The sequence below is a fragment of the Hyperolius riggenbachi genome, chromosome 6, assembly GCF_040937935.1.
Source record: "Hyperolius riggenbachi isolate aHypRig1 chromosome 6, aHypRig1.pri, whole genome shotgun sequence".
In the NCBI taxonomy this organism is placed as follows: Eukaryota; Metazoa; Chordata; class Amphibia; order Anura; family Hyperoliidae; genus Hyperolius; species Hyperolius riggenbachi.
Genome location: NC_090651.1, coordinates 211,824,213 through 211,844,911, shown reverse-complemented (window position 1 = coordinate 211,844,911; position 20,699 = coordinate 211,824,213). Strand labels below are relative to the sequence as shown.

The window sequence follows — 20,699 nt, the reverse complement described above, 5'->3', positions numbered from 1 at the left end:
AAAAAGGCGGTTCATGCTAGAAAACCCTCAAATAAAGCTGAATTACAAAGATTCTGCAAAGATGAGTGGGCCAAAATTCCTCCAGAGCGCTCTAAAAGACTCGTTGCAAGTTATCGCAAATGCTTGATTGCAGTTATTGCTGCTAAGAGTGGCACAACCAGTTATTAGGTTCAGGGGGCAATTTCTTTTTCACACAGGACCATGTAGGTTTTGAGTTTTTTTTCTCACTAAATAATAAAAACCATCATTTAAAACTGCATTTTGTGTTCAATTATGTTATTTTTGACTAATAGTTAATGTTTTTTGATGAGCAAAAACATTTAAATGTGACAAACATGCAAAAGAATAAGAAATCAGGAAGGGGGCAAATAGTTTTTCACACCACTGTGTATGTGTGTGTGTGTGTGTGTATATATATATGTATATATATATAATATATATATATATATATATATATATATATATAGGAGTGAGGCAAGATTATACAATGGGCAAACATTAGCTAAATAATTTATAAATGAATATTGTAAACCATAACCAATTTTATTAAGTTATTCAGTAAAGTTCCTCTTTAAAGGACCACTGTTGCGAAAATCTTAAAATGTAAAATATATGTAAACATATATACAGATCAGAAGTACGTTTCTTCCAGAGTAAAATGACCCATAAATTACTTTTCTCCTACGTTGCTGTCACTTACAGTAAGTAGTAGAAAACTGACAGAACTGACAAGTTTCAGACTAGCCCATCTCCTCATGGGGGGTTCTCAGGGTTTTGTTTATTTTCAAAAGCACTTAGTGAATGCCATTTGCTCTGTCCAGCTGTCAAAAAAGTGTGCAGTGAGCAGGGAGGCTGGCCAGCATCTTTGTATAAATCTTTTTCAAGGAATGTCTTTAAACAAAATAAAGGTCATGCTGAGTATCCCCCATGAAGAGATGGACTAGCCAAAAACCTGTCGGTAATGTCAGATTTCTACTACCTATTGTAATAATTGCGTAATATGTTGGTGCTTTATAAATACAATAAATAAATAAGTGACAGCACAACATAGGAGAAAAGTAATTTATGGCTCATTTTACTCTGGAAGACACACGTTTCTTATTTGTATGTTTTTAGATGTATTTTAAATTTTAAGATCTTCGTGACAGTGGTCCTTTAAACTACCATGACATTATCTCCTGTCTACCTAAAAAAGCTAGGAGGTTACAACAAGGAAGAGCGTCTAATGGGCAGAGGCAAAACTTTTAGCAGTTTATGGTGGAGGGTCACAGGGGTAATCCACTAGAAGGCCTTTCTCCTGCCTACACCTAGCTTCTTTATGTAAACAGGAGATGACATAACTTTCATTTTCAACTGAAACTGTATTTAGGATGATCACTTGGCCTCAGTGACCAGATCTCTGTATCTGGACATCCTTGGTAGGACATCCAGTTTAGTTTTTTGATGCACTTTGGGAACCAAATGGATAACTGTATTTGTTTGTACCAGAATATTTACTTTTCTTAAAACAAAATTGTCTGATTTTACTTATATGTTCAGTAATTATGTTATAGAATTTTAAACCGTGATTAAATAACATGTTAAGCCTATAAAGAGATTTCTAAAGAACACACTGCTGTCACTGTGTTAACCCTGTCACTTGGTTAAAGGGGCTCCGAGCACCTCTCATGGGTATGCCTAGAGACTCCGAATAGTACTGCAAAGTACTTAAAGATGCACACCGTTCTGTACCTTGAGCTCTCCTCTTTCATTTGATTCCTGAATCGCCATTGTACACCAAATAGTTTTCATTCGATTTCAATTTAAAAATCACGGCTGCCAACTTGGCTATGTTATAACTTCCGGGTCACCCCTGTCTTCTCTGTTAAAGAAGTGCATCACTGAATGAAGCAGAAAGAGGAAGTGACACGCATAGCCATTGCAAGAGGCTCCTCCAGAGGGGTCATAGCATGATTTTGTTGGAAGTCGTCTGGCTTAAAGGCTTACCCATGAGAGGTGCTCGGAATCCCTTCACCTTGCGACAGAGGTGCTGTAAAAATTGTACATGTGAGTGAATCTCAACTTTATGCTACTTTGTTGTAGGTGACTGTGTTGCTTCCGGCTACCCAAAGCATGAATGCTGCCAACCTAGCAGTGCTCAGCAGTGTTCCGGAGTCTGCCCAGGCCATGTCTTTGGAGTCCATGACACAGGTAAGCATCCCTGAGTGAGCCCAAACCTTGTCCCTAAAGCACGTTATATCTAAGCATCTCTGAGTTTTCCAAGAAAGTGGCTTTGAAGTCTAGGTCACAACTATGTGTCTGAGTCTGCCCAGTTCACGTCCCTGGAACTGCCCAGACCAGATACCAGATATTTGAGCTTATGAAATTAGTGCTTCGGGTAGTTTTGCTTATTTCTTCTATTTATTAGAATGCTTGGGCCATATGCAATTCACTTTTTCTCCTAGGAGATAATTTTTCACCTTTGATTTATAATAACTTTTTACCACTTTGCAATAGATAAAGTACCAAAATGTAGGTGAAAAGGTTCCATCAAAATGATTCTGAGCATTTGTTTGCTTGCTTGCTGATGGTTTAAAAGAAATTTTATTGCCAAGTTTGAAAATATCACCTAGGAAAAAACTCAATTGCATATGGGCCCTTGTCTCAGTTCATATGTAAAATTAGAGCACAGCAAATTTGAAATTGTTGCAAATGCCCAATGATTTGCTGGCTCTGTGGTTGTGTTTGTCTTGCAGATCACCCCGTTCCCATTTTATAGTGTCCTGAATTGGGGTATCTATTTCTAATAAACATATACCCTTGGTAATCTTTCACCGTGTTTAGATATACAGTTAGGTCCATAAATATTTGGACAGACGTTTTTCTAACTTTGGTTCTGTACGTACCACAATGAATTTCAAATGAAACAACTCAGATGCAGTTGAAGTGCAGACTTTCAGCTTTAATTCAGTGGGATGAACAAAACAATTGCATAGAAATGTGAGGCAACAAAAGCATTTTTTTTAACACAATCTCTTCATTTCAGCTCAAAAGTAATTGGACAAATTAAATAACTTAAAATAAAATGTTCATTTGTAATACTTGGTTGAAACCTCTTTGCTGACAAGACATCCTTAAGTATTGCACTTATGGAGATCTCCAGATGCTGGGGTTCCTCCTATTTTATGATCTGCCAGGCCTTGACTGCAGCGGCTTTCAGTTGCTATTTGTTTGTGCGCCTTTCTGTCTGAAGTTTAGTCTTCAACAAGTGAAATGTATGCTCAATTGAGTTAAGATCCAGTGACTAGCCATTCAAGAATTTTCCTCTTCTTTGCTATAATAAACTCATGGGTTGCTTTGGCTGTATGTTTTGATCCATTGTCCATCTGTATCATGAAAAGCCACCCAATCAATTTGACTGCATTTAGATGGATTTGAGCAGATAGTATGCCTCTGAATACCTCAGAATTAATTTGTCTGCTTCTGCCCCGTGTCACATGATCAATAAACACTAGTGTCCCAGTGCCACTGGCATACATGCATGCTCAAGCCATCACACTGCTTCCACTGTGTTTTTACAGATAATGTGGTATGCTATGGATAATGAGCTGTTCTATGCCTTTTCCATACTTCTTTTCTTGCCAGCATTCTGGCAGAGTTTGTTCTTGGTTTCATCTGTCCAAAGAGTGTTTTTCCAGAACAGTTGGCTTTTTTAGATGTTCTTCAGCAAAGTTCAATTTAGCCTTTCTATTCTTGAATCTTATGAGTGGCTTATATCTTGCAGTGCACCCTCTGTATTTACTTTCATGCAGTCTTCTCTTTATGGTAGACTTGGATATCAATACGCCTACCCCATGGAGAGTGTTGTTCACTTGGTTGACTGTTGTGAAGGGGTTTGTCTTCACCATGGAAATAATTCTGCGATCATCTACCACTGAATTAATGCTGTACTGCAACTGCATCTGAGTTGTTTAATTTAAAATTCATTGTGGTAATGTACAGAACCAAAATTAGAAAAATGTTGTGTCTGTCCAAATATTTATGGACCTAACTGTACACACACTGAGGTCATCTAATATTTGTTAAATTCTCTGTCCACTCAGAATTGGTATTTCAGTGTTAGATTTCAGTGGTAGACTTTGGAAATTTTACACCTGCCCTGTGTATCTTCAATTTATTGGGGACTTGCGGAAAAAATTAAGTTCCTAGGTCTCTATACTGAAATTTTTAATTTATTATACATGGCGTGAGAAACAGGTCCTGGGTGACTTCAAGGTGGAAGGAAACTGATTTAAGATCTATGGGATACACATCAAATCAATCTCCAATTATAAAATTGGAGTACTTACTGGATGAACTGACCCTTTTAAACTCATACAACTTTTTTTTTTTCTTCCAGTGGGCCATTGGTCCTTGCAGGTGTGGGGATGACTCACTGTCTGTAGTTGACACAGAATTTAGTGGCAACTCACACATCTGTAGTGATAAAAGACTGATGTGAACTCAGGTGTGAGGAGTAAATGCATAAGGCCGCAGTACACAAGTATCTCCTCCGGGGGCAGCAACAGTTTATTATTTATTAATCATCTCTCCAGTCATCCCACGCTTCACTTTTAAGCCAGAGAATCTTGTTAAAAGCATGGCGCTCGCATCCTTACTCTGCTAATCTGACAAAGGGTTTACACACTGTGCCAGCTGCTTTAATTTCGAAACCCTTGAGCTGACGGAGCATGTGAGGTCAGACGCCTTCTCAGGCCAGCATGATTTCATAACAAGCTAAAGAGCCAAATCTATCTGCTGGTAGGATTAAAGTGAAACTTCAAAGTCTGCATTTTATTTTATTTTATTTTTGTTCTTATTTAGCACTGACATTTTAATACTTGACTTTAGAGAATACAGACCAGCCATGAAAAAGTGGTGATTTCTGGGTGAATTGTGAATTTCTGACCCCTAACCTGACCATCTTCCCGTAATAATTGTTAAATTGAATAAAGCCCTCAACTTATCAGCTGCTTGCCATGTTTGCATGTAAAGTTACAATGATATAACCCAAATCTATTACTTGTATTTTAAGCATCATTTTCTGATTTGTTAATTTCAAAAGTACTAAAGTTTATTCCCTGTTGGAATGTAACTCACTAATACTTTATTGATGGGGTGTCTTGCTCATTTTGTCTCAGCAGTCTGTTAAAGCCCCAGTTCAGGCAGGTTTGTTATATGCATTTCATAGACCTTTATTTGAAATAATTACCAATTCAGGCAAGTTTTTTTTTTTTGCATTTCACATGCCACTATTTGAAATAATTCCCAATTCAGGCAGTTTTTTATATGAATTTCACAGACCACTATTTGAAATAATTCCCAATTCAGGCAGTTTTTTATGTGCATTTCACAGACCACTATTTGAAATAATTCCCAATTCAGGCAGTTTTTTATGTGCATTTCACAGACCACTATTTTTAAATATTTTTTTTAAATGTTTTGTAAAACCTTTCCAAAATAAAAAATAGTTATGAGAAAAGTTCATACATCCTCAATAATGTATCAGCCCAAACCCTCCCTCTTTAGTCACATGGGCAAGCAAAGGGAGCATAAGTACTCAGACAGCTAAAGTCATGTCTCCCTGCTTACTTCTAGTCTATCATGAGACATAGCTTCAGGTTGGGTTGAGTGAGCATGCAGCTATAGTTTGCTGATGTTTTGTGATTTGGGGCCACACATTTTTTACTTTTATGTTACAATAACATATTTGTGCACAATTTAAGCTTATGTTTTATTAACGGTCCTTTTACACTTACAGTATGTGCAGTGCTGTTCGTTTTGACAACTGCATGTTGCAAGTAGATAAAGTGATCCCACGTGTTGAGGTGCAAGGCACCTGGGAACAACTTATTGCATGACACAAGCAATTTCCCATCAGGTTAATTTGTGCTAGTGCTGCTGATTGGTGCTGAAACATAACCTCCTGCTGTGCAAGTCGTGCATCATACAAAAACCCTATACACAGATAAAAATTGTGTGCACATTTTTTTTTAAGTAGACCTGATGGGCATAAATAGGATAAGTACACCAATTCTGTACACAACGATTAATGGCAGCGCATCTACTCCAAGCTGCACCTGACACTAGCTGCATGGAACTACAGGGCCTCTTAAAGACACAACTGCGCTTGTTACAGCTGATATATACCTACACTAATAGAGGGTGTTCGCTTCCAAAATAATTTGAATGCAAAGGATTTCGTACGAGACCCTTCCACCACGATGAGGTCATCCTATCGGAAGGAACCCTAACCACTATTTGAAAAGTCCCAAAAACTGACATGCAAATGTGAGTGTAAAACTGGGCGCAGCTAGCCATTTAAATGGAAGGAAGACACGCTTCCAGGTTTTTTACACATTAAAAAGGTAGAACTTACAGTAGTGTACACAGAGAGGAATGGCAGCGCATCTAAACTAAGCTGCATCTGACTGACACTAGCTGCATGGAGCTGAAAGGCATCTTATAGACACAACTGCGCTCCTTACAGCTGAGTAAACCAATTCACTCCATTGATCAATGCAGATTGGATCTAGTCTCTCTAAGGCCCGTGCACCCACTAGATAGGTGTCGTCCATTAACAACCGCATCTGCCGATAATCTGGCATGTTTACTGAAGCTGCTAACTGCCACTAGGCCAGTGATGCACCAGGTGGATCAATCTGGCTAAGCGACGGCCAATAGCTTTGTTCTCCCTTCTCGCCCTACCCGCCATGTGATGTCACATCTGCAGCACTCTGTCTGCCCCCTCTACCGCATTGCAACAGAACGTGTTGTTAGCCTGTAAGCGTACTACACTCTGTACTGCCTAGGCCCATCAATGTTGCCCGAGACATCCATCTAGCTTGTGTATAGGCCTTAATACGAGTATCAGCTCAGACCCGGGTCTCACATACCCAATGGTGGGCTGAATCCCATGAACCCACTTTGAGTACCTTGTTGGCAGCCATTAGGGTCCATTTGAGATATAGGAGGTGAGGCATTTTTGTGTATCTGTTTTCCCACATTATACCGCATTGTGGTGATTTGCTGGTTACAGTAACTGTTTTAATGTTTTTATGATGTTTTTGTAGAATGTCCAATAAAGCTTTGTTACATTCATAATTGGTGGTGCAGCAATTTGTACAGGATCGCTTTTGCTCTTCCTTTTCAGAAATTATGAGAAGTTGGATGCAGCACTAGCATGGTGTGTCATCACATCTTTATACAAAGGATGTCATCGTGGTTTTTTTTTTAAGGTTTTTTTTTTTTTTACAATATATATATATATATATATATATATATATATATATATATATATATATATATATATATATATATATATATATATATATATATATTCAAACTAACAGGTCACTTTTCAGGGCCGTCAGCATTCATTCATTTGTTTACTTCTCCAGGCATCATTGTCTGTGCATGATGGTAGTTTACCTCCTGTGGAGGGTGTGCAGAACAATGCAGCAGCTATCACTTCTCTTCCTGGTCTAAATGCCAATTCCCTGGCCAAAGATGATGAAGATGAAGACGATGATGATGATGATGATGATGAAGACGATGATGAAGATACGGATGAAGATGAAGAAGGGGAGGACTCTGATGGAGATGAATGGGAACCTGACCCACCACGACCCTTTGATCCGAATGATCTGTGTGAGTTCTATACAGAAGCTATTCAAACCATTTATTGTATGCATACCAGATCTGTGTCATCGCTAGAGTTGAATTTTTCTCTGTAACCATATCAAGCTATTTCCTACATGCACAAACTTATGTTGTTTGTATGTAAATATACAAGTTTGAACATGTATGAAATAGCTTTATACGGTTCTGATCCAATTCAGTATCATGCCTGAAGAAGAAACTTAAGGTTTCCTAAAAACAAAAGCTTGCACAGAAATATATTGTACAGTTAGTCATTAAAGGTATTACCTTTACAACTTCTCTTGTAATGTCTTCAGATTTTCTCCATGACTAGCACCGGACCACATATAACTGTCTAAGCCATGCAGGGGCGGCGCCAGGGGGGTGCAAGGGGGTGCTCGAGCACCCCCTAGAATTGTCCAAGCACCCCCAAAGCACCCCGTGGAGTGAACTGACTTCAGGCGTCTAAAAGACGCCAAGTCAGTTCACACAGCGGCAGCACGGAGCAGCAGGCAGGGCTACGGTAAGATGGCCGCCCGGAGCCCTGTTCTGCAGACTTCGAGTCTGCAGTGCATGGCTTCGGGCGGCCATTTTCCCGTAGCCCTGCTCTCTGCATGCAGGCAGGAAGTCTCGTCGTGACGTCGGGAAGGAAGAGGATCGTGGGCGCGCGGGCGCTGCGCGCCACAATGAGGTCGGGACTCGGGACAGGAGGTCGGGAAAGAAGGTCTTCTGGCTGTAGGTGAGTAAATGGGTTTTTCTTTTCTTTTTCAGGTGATGCTGATTGTGCATATTGGGGTCATATCTGCTACGAATTGTGCATATTGGGGTCATATCTGCTACGAATTGTGCATATTGGGGTCATATCTGCTACGGATTGTGCATATTGGGGTCATATCTGCTACGGATTGTGCATATTGGGGTCATTTCTGCTACGGATTGTGCATATTGGGGTCATTTCTGCTACGGATTGTGCATATTGGGGTCATTTCTGCTACGGATTGTGCATATTGGGGTCATTTCTGCTACCGATTGTGCATATTGGGGTCATTTCTGCTACCGATTGTGCATATTGGGGTCATTTCTGCTACCGATTGTGCATATTGGGGTCATTTCTGCTACCGATTGTGCATATTGGGGTCATATCTGCTACGGATTGTGCATATTGGAGTCATATCTGCTACCGATTGTGCATATTGGGGTCATATCTGCTACCGATTGTGCATATTGGGGTCATATCTGCTACCGATTGTGCATATTGGGGTCATATCTGCTACCGATTGTGCATATTGGGGTCATATCTGCTACCGATTGTGCATATTGGGGTCATATCTGCTACGGATTGTGCATATTGGGGTCATATCTGCTACCGATTGTGCATATTGGGGTCATATCTGCTACGGATTGTGCATATTGGGGTCATATCTGCTACGGATTGTGCATATTGGGGTCATATCTGCTACCGATTGTGCATATTGGGGTCATATCTGCTACGGATTGTGCATATTGGGGTCATATCTGCTACCGATTGTGCATATTGGGGTCATATCTGCTACCGATTGTGCATATTGGGGTCATATCTGCTACCGATTGTGCATATTGGGGCCATATCTGATAACGATTGTGCATATTGGGACCATATCTGATAACGATTGTGCATATTGGGGTCATATCTGCTACCGATTGTGCATATTGGGGTCATATCTGCTACCGATTGTGCATATTGGGGCCATATCTGATAACGATTGTGCATATTGGGACCATATCTGATAACGATTGTGCATATTGGGACCATATCTGCCACCGATTGTGCATATTGGGACCATATCTGCCACCGATTGTGCATATTGGGACCATATCTGCCACCGATTGTGCATATTGGGACCATATCTGCCACCGATTGTGCATATTGGGACCATATCTGCCACCGATTGTGCATATTGGGACCATATCTGCCACCGATTGTGCATATTGGGACCATATCTGCTACCGATTGTGCATATTGGGACCATATCTGCTACCGATTGTGCATATTGGGACCATATCTGCTACCGATTGTGCATATTGGGACCATATCTGCTACCGATTGTGCATATTGGGACCATATCTGCTACCGATTGTGCATATTGGGGTCATATCTGCTACCGATTGTGCATATTGGGGTCATATCTGCTACCGATTGTGCATATTGGGGTCATATCTGCTACCGATTGTGCATATTGGGGTCATATCTGCTACCGATTGTGCATATTGGGGTCATATCTGCTACCGATTGTGCATATTGGAGCCATATCTGATAACGATTGTGCATATTGGGGTCATTGGACGTGTTTTTTGTTAAAATCTGCTCACATTACTTGTATTTTCTTGAGAAAACCTGCACAATTATGTGAATTTTCTGGGAAAAGGGTCACCAAAACTTGGGCCCTCTGTCTTTGCGTTGCACTTTTAAAGGGAACCCGAGGTGAGAATAATATTGAGGCTGCCATATTTATCTCCCTTTAAGCAATACCAGTTGCCTGGCTGCCGTGCTGGTCCTCTGCCTCTTATTCTTTCAACCATAGACCCTGAACAAGCATGCAGCAGGTCAGGGGTTTCTGACAATATTGTCAGAACTGACAAGATTAGCTGCATGGCTTGTTTCTGGTGTAATTCAGTTCACTACTACAGCCAAATAGATCAGCAGGGCTGCCAGGCAACTAGTATTGTTTAAAAGGAAATAAATATGGCAGCCACCATATCACTCTCACCCTGGGTTCACTTTAAATTACAGTTAGCCCCGCCCTCATCCGGGCATGACCACGCCCATTTTTTCGCCGCGGCGCAGGTCGTCAGCTCCCCCGGAAATTGGTCCAGCACCTGCATAGCACCCCCTAAAAAAATTTCCTGGAGCCACCACTGAAGCCATGGAATGTGTCAAATAATTGATTACTAACAACATCTGACAAGTCAAGAACCACCAAATGACAGGAAATTTTAGAATTTGCTGAGTAAAGGCAAAGTGATTTTAATCTTGAACCTTACCCCAAGCTATTAAAGGCTCCCCAAATTTCTATTAACCAACTTGATTCAGTAAAAACATAACATAAACATATTAAAAAGAACATTATTCAAGGTATTTTAATTGATTTGTCAGTTAAAAGTTGTTCAGGAAAAGCAGTCCCTTTTATCAAAGGAGAGAAGTGGCGAGGTATCAACAGGGATGACTTTGTTTGGTACAGAACTTGTGCAGTGGTTCCAGTGAGTCTTCATTTAATGAAGATAAATTTAAGATAAAGTGGTAGGGTGATGAAACCATTGCTACTTTTCCATCAATTTCCAAAAGAGACTCCTATTACATAGTTGTGGGGAGCCTTAACGTTTCTCCCACAAATAGAAAATAAATATAACATTGCTCTGTTTCAGAAATTAACTGGTCGTGCAAATGGTTATCTGCACTATGAGTTATGTGTTCTTCCAAGCATGATAAATGATATGTAAGCTTTATGGCCTGTGTTAACTTTTGTAGTTTTTTTTGTTTTGTTTATTTTGCAGGGTGTGAAGAGTGCAATAATGCCCATCCCTCTGTGTGTCCAAAACATGGTGCCCTCCATCCGATTCCAAACCGCCCGGTATTAACCCGGGCTCGAGCTAGCTTACCCCTGGTCCTGTACATTGATCGATTCCTTGGAGGGGTGTACTCCAAGCGGCGTATTCCCAAACGCACCCAGTTTGGCCCCTTGGAAGGACCACTTGTGAAAAAATCAGAGCTGAAGGAAGGCTACATCCACCTGAAGGTGGGTAAACACAAAGACTTGGCAGCGTTAATGAACATTCCATAAAAATGGTTTCCTTTTTAGCTTATCTGAGAATTCACCCATCATAATAAGGCCAGCATGTTGAGGATCTGATTAGATGTGGAAGATCAGCTCTGGACTTGGGAGTACAAAAGCAGCAGTAAAAACACATTCCAAACATGCTCACCGAATTGCTGACATTCAGTGGGAGGCTAGTGCCACTGCATTTTAGTGGGGGACACTATTATGTTAAGCTTTTCAATGGGGGCACTATAATGAGGAGCTCCATAGGAGACCTATAGTAGAGGTGTTCATTGACATAAGAATTATTCTATTTTGCATATACACTTAATATAGCACTTGTGCAGCTTGGAATAAGCCAATCAAAATTAGGGTATTAAAAACAGGAAATCAATAAGGTTGGCAACCTTGCCTATGTGAACAAAGTTGTTTGAATCATGATAATTGGGAGAACTGGACAAGGAATAAAGATTTTAAGCTGCTGTCTTGAATAGGTAAGGGAGTGATATGTTGGGATGTAAAAAATGGCTAGAAAATATGACCCCTATTCTTTGATCAGCATATTTCTTGCACTAAATAATATTTCAAGATAAAGTAGTGGAGAAACAGTGAGTGATAGGAGGTGCTTAAAGGATACCACAACTGACATGTGGCATAATGAGATAGACATGGGTATGTACAGTGCCTAGCACACAAATAACTAGGCTGTGTTCCTTTTTTTCTTTCTCTGCCTGAAAGAGGTAAATATCAGGTATGTAAGTGGCTGACTCAGTCCTGACTCAGACAGGAAGTGACTACAGTGTGACCTTCACTGATAAGAAATTCCAACTATAAAACACTTTCCTAGAAGAAAATGGCTTCTGAGAGCAAGAAAGAGATAAAAAAGGGGGAAATTCTTATCAGTGAGGGTCACACTGTAGTCACTTCCTGTCTGAGTCAGGACTGAGTCAGCCACTTACATACCTGATATTTACCTCTTTCAGGCAGAGAAAGAAAAAAAGGAACACAGCCTAGTTATTTGTGTGCTTAGGCACTGTACATACCCATGTCTATCTCATTATGCCACATGTCAGTTGTGGTATCCTTTAAGAAGAGCACAGTAAGATGATTTTGTGGAGGATAGAGCTTATTCATTTCACGTGCTGGTAAATAGGCTCCAAATGGTGGCATTTGAGTTATGGATAGTGGATTATGGGAAGCTGAGCAGTAGAGACTAAAGCCTATGCATGCGCAGAAGGCTTATGTTACCTGACACAGTTTGAATAATTTCAGACGACCATCTATTGTGTATAGTAGCCCCCCAAATTGGTGGCTCCTCTTCAGGAATCCACTCAGGTAGGAAATCATCAGGTGATTATAATGAATGTATACCATGTATAGGGTTCACAGCACGATACCTCCAGCTCATCTTTCTCTCCTCCAACATTTCAATGGGACAGAACATGCTGCTTGGCACAGCAGCATGCCTGAACACTAAGAAGGTAATTTGGGCATGAATAGAAGCCCAGAAAAATGGGTGCCGCCCTAGGCGCCCATGCCAAAAAACAGAATTACCAGCTACCACAGGACAATAGTGGCCGTAGAGTTCCGCTACGCTCTGTAGCAGTGGTGGGGACAGCTACTCTTGTAGCTGAACACACTGTAGTAGTGGCGGGGACATTGGCTATCAGCTTATAATAGCCACGTTGTTGGGGGAGGTTAGTTGCAGGCATAGATGCAGGGAACAATAGTGTGAGAATAGGATAAGACAGGCCGATAGCAGAATACCACTAATGTTACTAATATTATACTATCTGCAATATCTCGCACCCATTTTACTCTTTACTGCTTTTAAATGTACATGCTTGTACAGTGGTTGTAGGTGCCTGTAAGTGGAAACCATCACAAAAGACTTTTTGATGTGGTAAATAGTGCCTAGATAACTTTATATGTTGGTTATATTTGTGTCCTTTTTTTAAGTGATGAGGAAAAGTGTCATAGCGCCATGTATGTTTCCCTAAAGGTGTTGCTGAATAGTTCTCTGGAGTCCCAGGACACCTTCCACGAAGATCTGTGGTTTGACCTTTCCGAGGAAAGTCTTTGTAACTGGATGATGTTCGTCCGACCGGCCCAGAACCATTTGGAGCAGAATCTGGTAGCCTATCAGTATGGCCAGCACATCTATTACACCACAATCAAGAATATTGAACCCAAGCAGGAACTGCGGGTATGAACCACAGAAAACACACACAGTTGAATTTGTAGAAAACGTGAAAATCTTGGCTTATTTGGAACAAAATTCTGGCATGAGAGACGTGGAAGCTGCTGTTACAGATCACCTGAGCCTTTTGTACTTTCTGTCTCACTGATCTGGAACAATCACAAAGCCAATTAAATGAAAATCTGAGCTGGATACTTCCACGTCATGCAAAATATTAAAGTGTTTAGATCAGCATGACCACATCTTTTATGAAATGGCAACTTTCACACTATTCTTAGTACAGGTTAAAGGAAGGCTACAATAATACAGTATTGTAGCAGACAGTTTTATACCATTATAAAAAAATGCTGGTTGTTTAGCTGAAATTTGAGTCTTGCCTTGGAACAGACATACAACTAGTGAAGCGAGAACACATGATCTGCGTACTTGTCCTGGGTCAGTGACCCAGAGAAAATTAGAATCAATGGAAAAGCACAACAACCTGGTAACTAGTATTTTAGTAGTTAGAAAAAAACACTTTTCACATTCTTTTCATTTTAGGTTTTACTAATGAAAATACTGCATAGTTGTACTGTATAACCAGTCTTGCATTCACATTTAAACTTTGCTGTTAGCAGTTTCCCATTACCTTATCAAATTTTAACTATAAAAGCAGTTGCTTATTTTTACTGTTTTTACTATAAGGAGTCCTTGGTAATCAGATGTGAGGGTAGGAGACACAGGACAGCCTGCTGAAGATCTGTTATCCTCTGATCATGACAGACAATCGTATCTCCCACTCTCACATAAAGGATACCCAGGGTGACATGATGAGATAGACATGTGTATGTACAGTGCATAGTGCACACATAACCATGCTGTGTTCCTTTTTTTTCTTTCTCTGCCTAAAAGAGTTAAATGTCAGGTATGTAAGTGGCAGTTCCTGTTTGAGTCAGGACTGGATCAGACTATAGTGAGACCCTCACTGATAAGAAATTACAACTATAAAACACTTTCCTAGCAGAAAATGGCTTCTGAGAGCAGGAAAGAGATAAAACGGGTCAATAGTTCATAGATTTTAGCTCTGGCATACTTCAATGAATGTGTCATTGAGCAAAAAATAAAAATAAAACAGTAAAAACTTAAAAAGTAGATTTAAATATAAAATAAAACTGTGGAATATCTTTAAAAATCATTTTTAGGAGAAGGAGGATAGATACAATTGTTTTTCATTAGTTTATTTTCACCACGGGTGTCCTGTAAGCCCCGTACACACGCTAGATTATAGTCGGCAGAGGTGGCCAATAAACATGGCATCAGACGATAATCTGGCGTGTGTACAGCAGCCTCTGCCCGGCAGATCAAGTTGTCTGAGCGGCAACTGATACCTTTGTCCTCTGCCGCTGGCCGAGCCCCGTGACATCTAGTCTTGGCCCTCTGCCTCCCCGCTTTGCAACAGTACAGCTGACTCTGTGTCTGGACAGCTTTGGCCCAGGGATGTCGCCTGAGGGAGTGGGTCTCGATCCCCATCGGGCGACGTCAATCCAGCATGTGTATGGGCCTTAAAGCTGCCCATACACTTCTCAGTTCATTTGGCAGATTTGATCATTACGACCGAATCTGCAAAAGATCAATGCCAAAACATTGCTGCCTGATCATAATTTTGATTGGTTTCCAGCTGAAATCGATCAAAACTATTGATTACTTCACATGGAAAGATCTCACATGAAATGGGGCAGTAGGGTGTGTGGCGGTAGATTGTGGGACCACTGTCAGACCACCCTCAGGTTTCTCCCCACAACCCAACTAAAATGTGCTTTCCGGGGTCCACACATGGTGTAGGCAGCGGGTCGCACACTCTGTCTCAACTGTCTGCCGCTACGCTCTTTCTGTACTCTCTCTTTATTGCCACAGGGGCGCCTGTACCTCATGACAGACAGCATGTATGTTACTTAAATATATACATGCTGTGGGGTCACTGGGTACAAGCACACCAGTGGGGATGATGAGAGGACACAGGAGGAGCGCACTATTGGAACAGGTGAGTCCATGCTTAGCTGCCAACACTCTGACAGGCCCAGGGGAGCACATTTTAGATGGGGGGGAGACCTGTATCTGTTAAGCTGGTGGACTCAGGTTCTCCTCTCTGTAAAGTGTGGTGCGCTTACTCCACATAGGGACCACAGTTTAAATGGTATTATTATATTTTTTAGAAATCCTTTTAAACAGGTGAAATGTAAAATCTCATGCACCATGTTTAACATTATTCAGTGCTAGTATACTGTATGTGTTCTAGAGTAAAGTTGTCTGTCAGCTTTTCTGTTACTGGTTCATAGGCTTGAACTTTGGTTCAGGCTCAGAGATTTGCATGATTTGCAATATACAAGAAACTGCTTTGGTAATGATTCTGCATCATTTGTAGGTTTGGTATGCGGCATCTTATGCAGATTTTGTGAACCAGAAAATTCATGACATTTCTATGGAGGAAAGGAAGGGTAAGTTCACAACATTATGTTCTATACTGGGAAGACCAGTACTTACAAAGTGAGTAAGGTAGCATACCATTTGGTGGTGCAGAATTCTCAGATTTATGGTTTTGCAGTTATTTCCCAGGTTCTTGTTTTCTAAACTGAGTTATGGGGGTACAGTACATGCCATAGCCCCCCCCCCCCCCCCCCTCCACTTTCCCCCATAGGAGATTGGTTGGTTGTAAAGGAGGACTGAAAGTAACTCTTTCATTTGGTTTGCTACTTTGTTAGTTCACTTAGTAAGTTACTAGGATATGTTGGTATTTCAGGATCTTGAATTTCCTCAACATTTGAAGCTTTCTTTAGTCAATTGACATGGCTTTCTTGCCTTCTGTATAGTCAATGATAGCTCAATGAAGTGGAACTGTAGCAAGAGTCTTTATGTTTTGGTTTTTTTTTTCCGATTTTTCCCAGTGCCAGTCATTTTGATGGTCAGCAACAAAAATAAGGAGTAAGGAATACAGCAATAAAAATCAGAGAAACATTGTAGCCGTTCCCTGCTCTATTCAACACTAAAGTTACATTTTTGGCAGGAGTCGTTCTGTTTTATGTATGTTTTTCTGTGGTTGAGTGGATGTTTGTTGTCTTCTTAGGACATAGTATAATTTAACCACCTAAGTCATCTTTTACGAAGTTGAAACCGAGCAAGTCAACAAGATGACCTTCCATTTGTTTAAGTGCACAGTTCACAAATTGGCACTGCTGTTCCATCGTAAATTAAAGTCACCTACTGCCATGCAAGTGGCTTTGAGAAGGTAGTCTACTTAATGCTCTGTTTTGGGCAGTGGCATAACTACTGTAAACTTACTAGAGGAGAAAACCTTTGTTCACAGGGGTTCCTGGTTAAGCAGATAAAATAGGTGCAAGTTGTGTCCTGGAGTTAGATCTGACTTGTTGGTCTTCTACCCTGATGTTACAACCAGTAGCCACCATTGCAGAGTGCACAGGGAAGTACTGACAGCAGTTTTGTATTTGTCTGTCTTGGTATGTAGTGGCCTTCTCCTCGTGTCTACCTCACTCTAACTCCCCTCACTCCCACAAAGCTTTGTGGTGTTTGTGCTTTGCTGTGGCGTCACATCTGCGCTGGACCGGCATCAGGACAAGGTTGGTTGGACATGGGGAGAAGAAGTGTGAGGTAAGGAGGATGAGAGGAGGGTATTACTCTGACATGTAAATATAAAACTGCTACCTGTGCTCTCTGCACTAACTCTGCAAGTGGATGGGGAGAGTAGGACTTCCGGCATTACATGGCTTTTCTCCTGGAAGCAAAGTGACACCCATAAGGGAACATGGCCTTACAGCAAAGGGAAAGGGGGTGTGGCAATGGTGGGAGAACATAGCATTGGTATTGTGGGAAGAGGGGAAGAAAGGTGTGGACTATTGGGGGATGGTGCGGTGGGGAATAGGGGTCTATATACCTGTGTGTTTGTGTTTTTCACGTTATGTGCTTGGAACATATTCAATAATACCTTTGGTAATGTGCTTATTGAACCTATCAGTCCTTAGAGAGCAAGAGAAGAATTGGCCATGTTATGAATGTAATCGCCGCTTCATGAGCTCAGAACAACTTCAACAGCATCTCAACACGCATGATGAGAAACTAGACTTTTTCAGCAGGTGCCCCTTTGTTGCAATATTGTGTGCATATTTGTTCTGTGTGCCATGACACTTCTGTATTGTTTCTAATTTGTTTTACATAAGTCATATCAATGCTGTGTGCTAAAGGTATATTGCATGTGGCTTGCTGTAGTGTTGATTGTGTGTGTGTTTTTCTGTAGCATTATATCACTGTTTTGTGTGTAATGCGGAGTAAATTCATGGCTTTATATAGCATGATGTCATCTTTGTTTTCACTATTTAAATGTTTGATGTTTCACAGAGCATGACCAGCAATGGCAACATGATGTAAACCCATTATTATGTTTTACAGTTGTCATTAACCACTTCGGTACCAGCAGCCTCTGCCCCCTTAAGCACCAGAGGCTGCTGGTACACTAAAACACTGCATACCGACGAATTGCCGCAATAATCCGTCGCTCCCGCCGGTCACGCCGCTCTGTCCCCGCCGCAGGCTGTTCTCTATGACGGCAGAGCGTTGTGCACCGGTCAGGAGCCGCTTACATTGGCTCTTGACCCTGTCACTTAATGTAAGCCAATGGGATTGGCTTACAGTAATGACAGGGCTAGGAGCCAAGGAAAACGGCTCCTGCCTGGCTCACAGTGCTCTGCCGTCATAGAGGCGGCAGGGCAGCACACTGCGGCGGGGGCAGAGCGGCGGGAACGTGTGGGGGCACGTGGTGAATGGGACGTAGAGTTTACGTCCGGTCAGAACCGCAGCGCCACCCGCCCAATGTAGATTTGTACTGCGACGGTCCCTAAGAAGTTAAGCAGCATGCTCTATGTGGAAATGTACCTGTTAATTAAAACTCACTGCATAATATATTCTAGTCAACCAATAAAATGGGAAGAATAATGTTTATACACTGATCAGCAAAAATATTATTACCCGCCAAACTTTGGGTAAGTCCTCCATGTGTCACTAAAGTAGATTTAATCTGCGAGACAATGGGTGCCCAAATCCATGACACACACAGTTCACCTGCTCAAACCCATGTACACAGAGGGGTGACTACATGGGGTGGGGAGAATAGAAACTTTGGATGCAATAGGCAGCTAATAGTGGCCAGAGGGTGCAAACGTGAGAGACTTCACAGATGGAGATGTTGTATGCATACTATGGAACTCTACAGAGGAGCTAAGAAATTCTGCAGACACATAATTTCCACCCTAACGTTTGCAGTGCTTAATGGGTAGAAATGTACTAGTTTTAATATTGGCAACAGTACACCTGTGCAGAGCATTCCTGTATTTTCATCTTTCTAGATGTCTAATTGGCTGCACATTGCAGGAAACGTTGCCCATTCCAGGCCACCTTTACTAATTTTAGCACATCTCATGAAAGGAAAAATGGCTAACCCCAGTATACCTAAAAGCTTTCTCTGAAATTGCTATGCAGTAAGTCTACTACTCCCAACATATAACTGGAATTTCACTTTAACCATTTTCCTTCAATACATATAGAGCTAAGGCACGTGGCCGAGGAAGGACAAAGAGAAAATTCGGACCTGGGAGGAGACCAGGGAGGCCTCCTAAATTTATGCGAATGGATATGTCTGGAGAGAGCAGAGAGAAGTGTAGTCTGGGAAATCAGGTGAGTGGCTGTAGTGCTGTATAATAAAAATCTGCTCGAACTCTGTGATTGTTTTTCACCAAAAGGGGAGTAAACTTCAAAGATATTGGGGGCTGTCATTATTGACTCTCTCATTTAGGAAACTTAACAATATTACCGCTATTTTTCTGGATGAAGTGCAGATCCCTTGGCTATACTATCTTAATCACTGTCACGGATCAGGTCTTCTGACACTTCCCTGATGCTCTGAGTTTGCAGCTAACAGACTCAAAGTACAGTTAGTTCCCTACTTACAAACGACTCGAGTTACAACGTTTCAGAGATACTAATAAAGTTTTCTTCATGTACAAAATATACAATACTGTTTTTTTTATTACATATTTTTGTTGTTAAATGTTACAGTATTGTATAAACTGTTATAAGTAGTTTAAAACACTAAAAGCAATGTGAAAACAACCAAAAATCATAGTTAATACTATATGTCCAGATCCTGAGTTATCCACGTTTGACCATATTTAACCCAGGACTCAACTTACAAACAATCTCTCGGTACCTGTTTGTAAGTAGGAGATTGCCTGTATTATATCCGGAGAATCCTCATTATTGCCAGAACAATATCAATCTTTCAATGAAGACAGCAAAGGTGGCCCCATTTGTCATGACCATGTCCAAATTTATGAGGGAAAATCCTGTTTAAAATGCTACATTGTGATGACAGCATTTTCATCTGTTCATACTTTTTCACAACCATATTTTAGTTTATAAAACTATTGTGCTTACTAGTCTCTGCCTATTCCAGGACCTTCTGCATTTCCAGAACAAGCGTCCACATTATGAAGAGATAGGTCATTCTACAATCAATGGCTTGGACCAGTCTGACCTCTCCTTGAATACAGCAACACAAGACCCTGTGGATCAGCAGTCAGATACCCAAATGCTGCAGCCTGGTGCCCCATCTGCTCAGCCCCCTCCAGTTGTTTCTCACAGTGTCCTGACACCTGAAGATATGCGACGAGCCAAGCGCATTCGGGTAAGTCCAGAGATAGATTTCAGGCTTAGAACTGTCTAGGAACAAGCAGTTTCCATTATTTTCTGTACAATGTACATAGTGTGCAATGAGCAGTAAATGGTATATGAATCATCTGTTGATCTGCAACACAAATCCATTGATGATATGTGAACTTAATTCTGGGGCAGTGACCTGGGCTTGTATTGTAGCCAACAGAAAGCAGCTGCAGCAAGACATGTGGCATAATTATTATTATTATTATTTATTAGATTTATATAGCGCGAACATATTACGCAGCGCTGTACAATAAATAGGATTACAGACAATGATAACAGGGGTG

General features: G+C 41.1%; 1 protein-coding gene across 3 annotated transcripts in view; it reads left to right on the top strand.

Moving 5' to 3' along the window:
• Window positions 1-20,699, top strand: part of PRDM10 (PR/SET domain 10) — a 96,012-nt gene that overhangs the window by 42,136 nt on the left and 33,177 nt on the right. For all 3 annotated transcript variants that reach the window (XM_068240378.1, XM_068240377.1, XM_068240379.1), the window contains exons 5-12: window positions 2,083-2,190; window positions 7,419-7,668; window positions 11,191-11,432; window positions 13,456-13,659; window positions 16,055-16,127; window positions 17,660-17,777; window positions 19,242-19,371; window positions 20,150-20,380. In XM_068240378.1, the coding sequence (XP_068096479.1) occupies window positions 2,083-2,190; window positions 7,419-7,668; window positions 11,191-11,432; window positions 13,456-13,659; window positions 16,055-16,127; window positions 17,660-17,777; window positions 19,242-19,371; window positions 20,150-20,380 (1,356 nt within the window). The remainder of the gene's footprint in view (window positions 1-2,082; window positions 2,191-7,418; window positions 7,669-11,190; window positions 11,433-13,455; window positions 13,660-16,054; window positions 16,128-17,659; window positions 17,778-19,241; window positions 19,372-20,149; window positions 20,381-20,699) is intronic.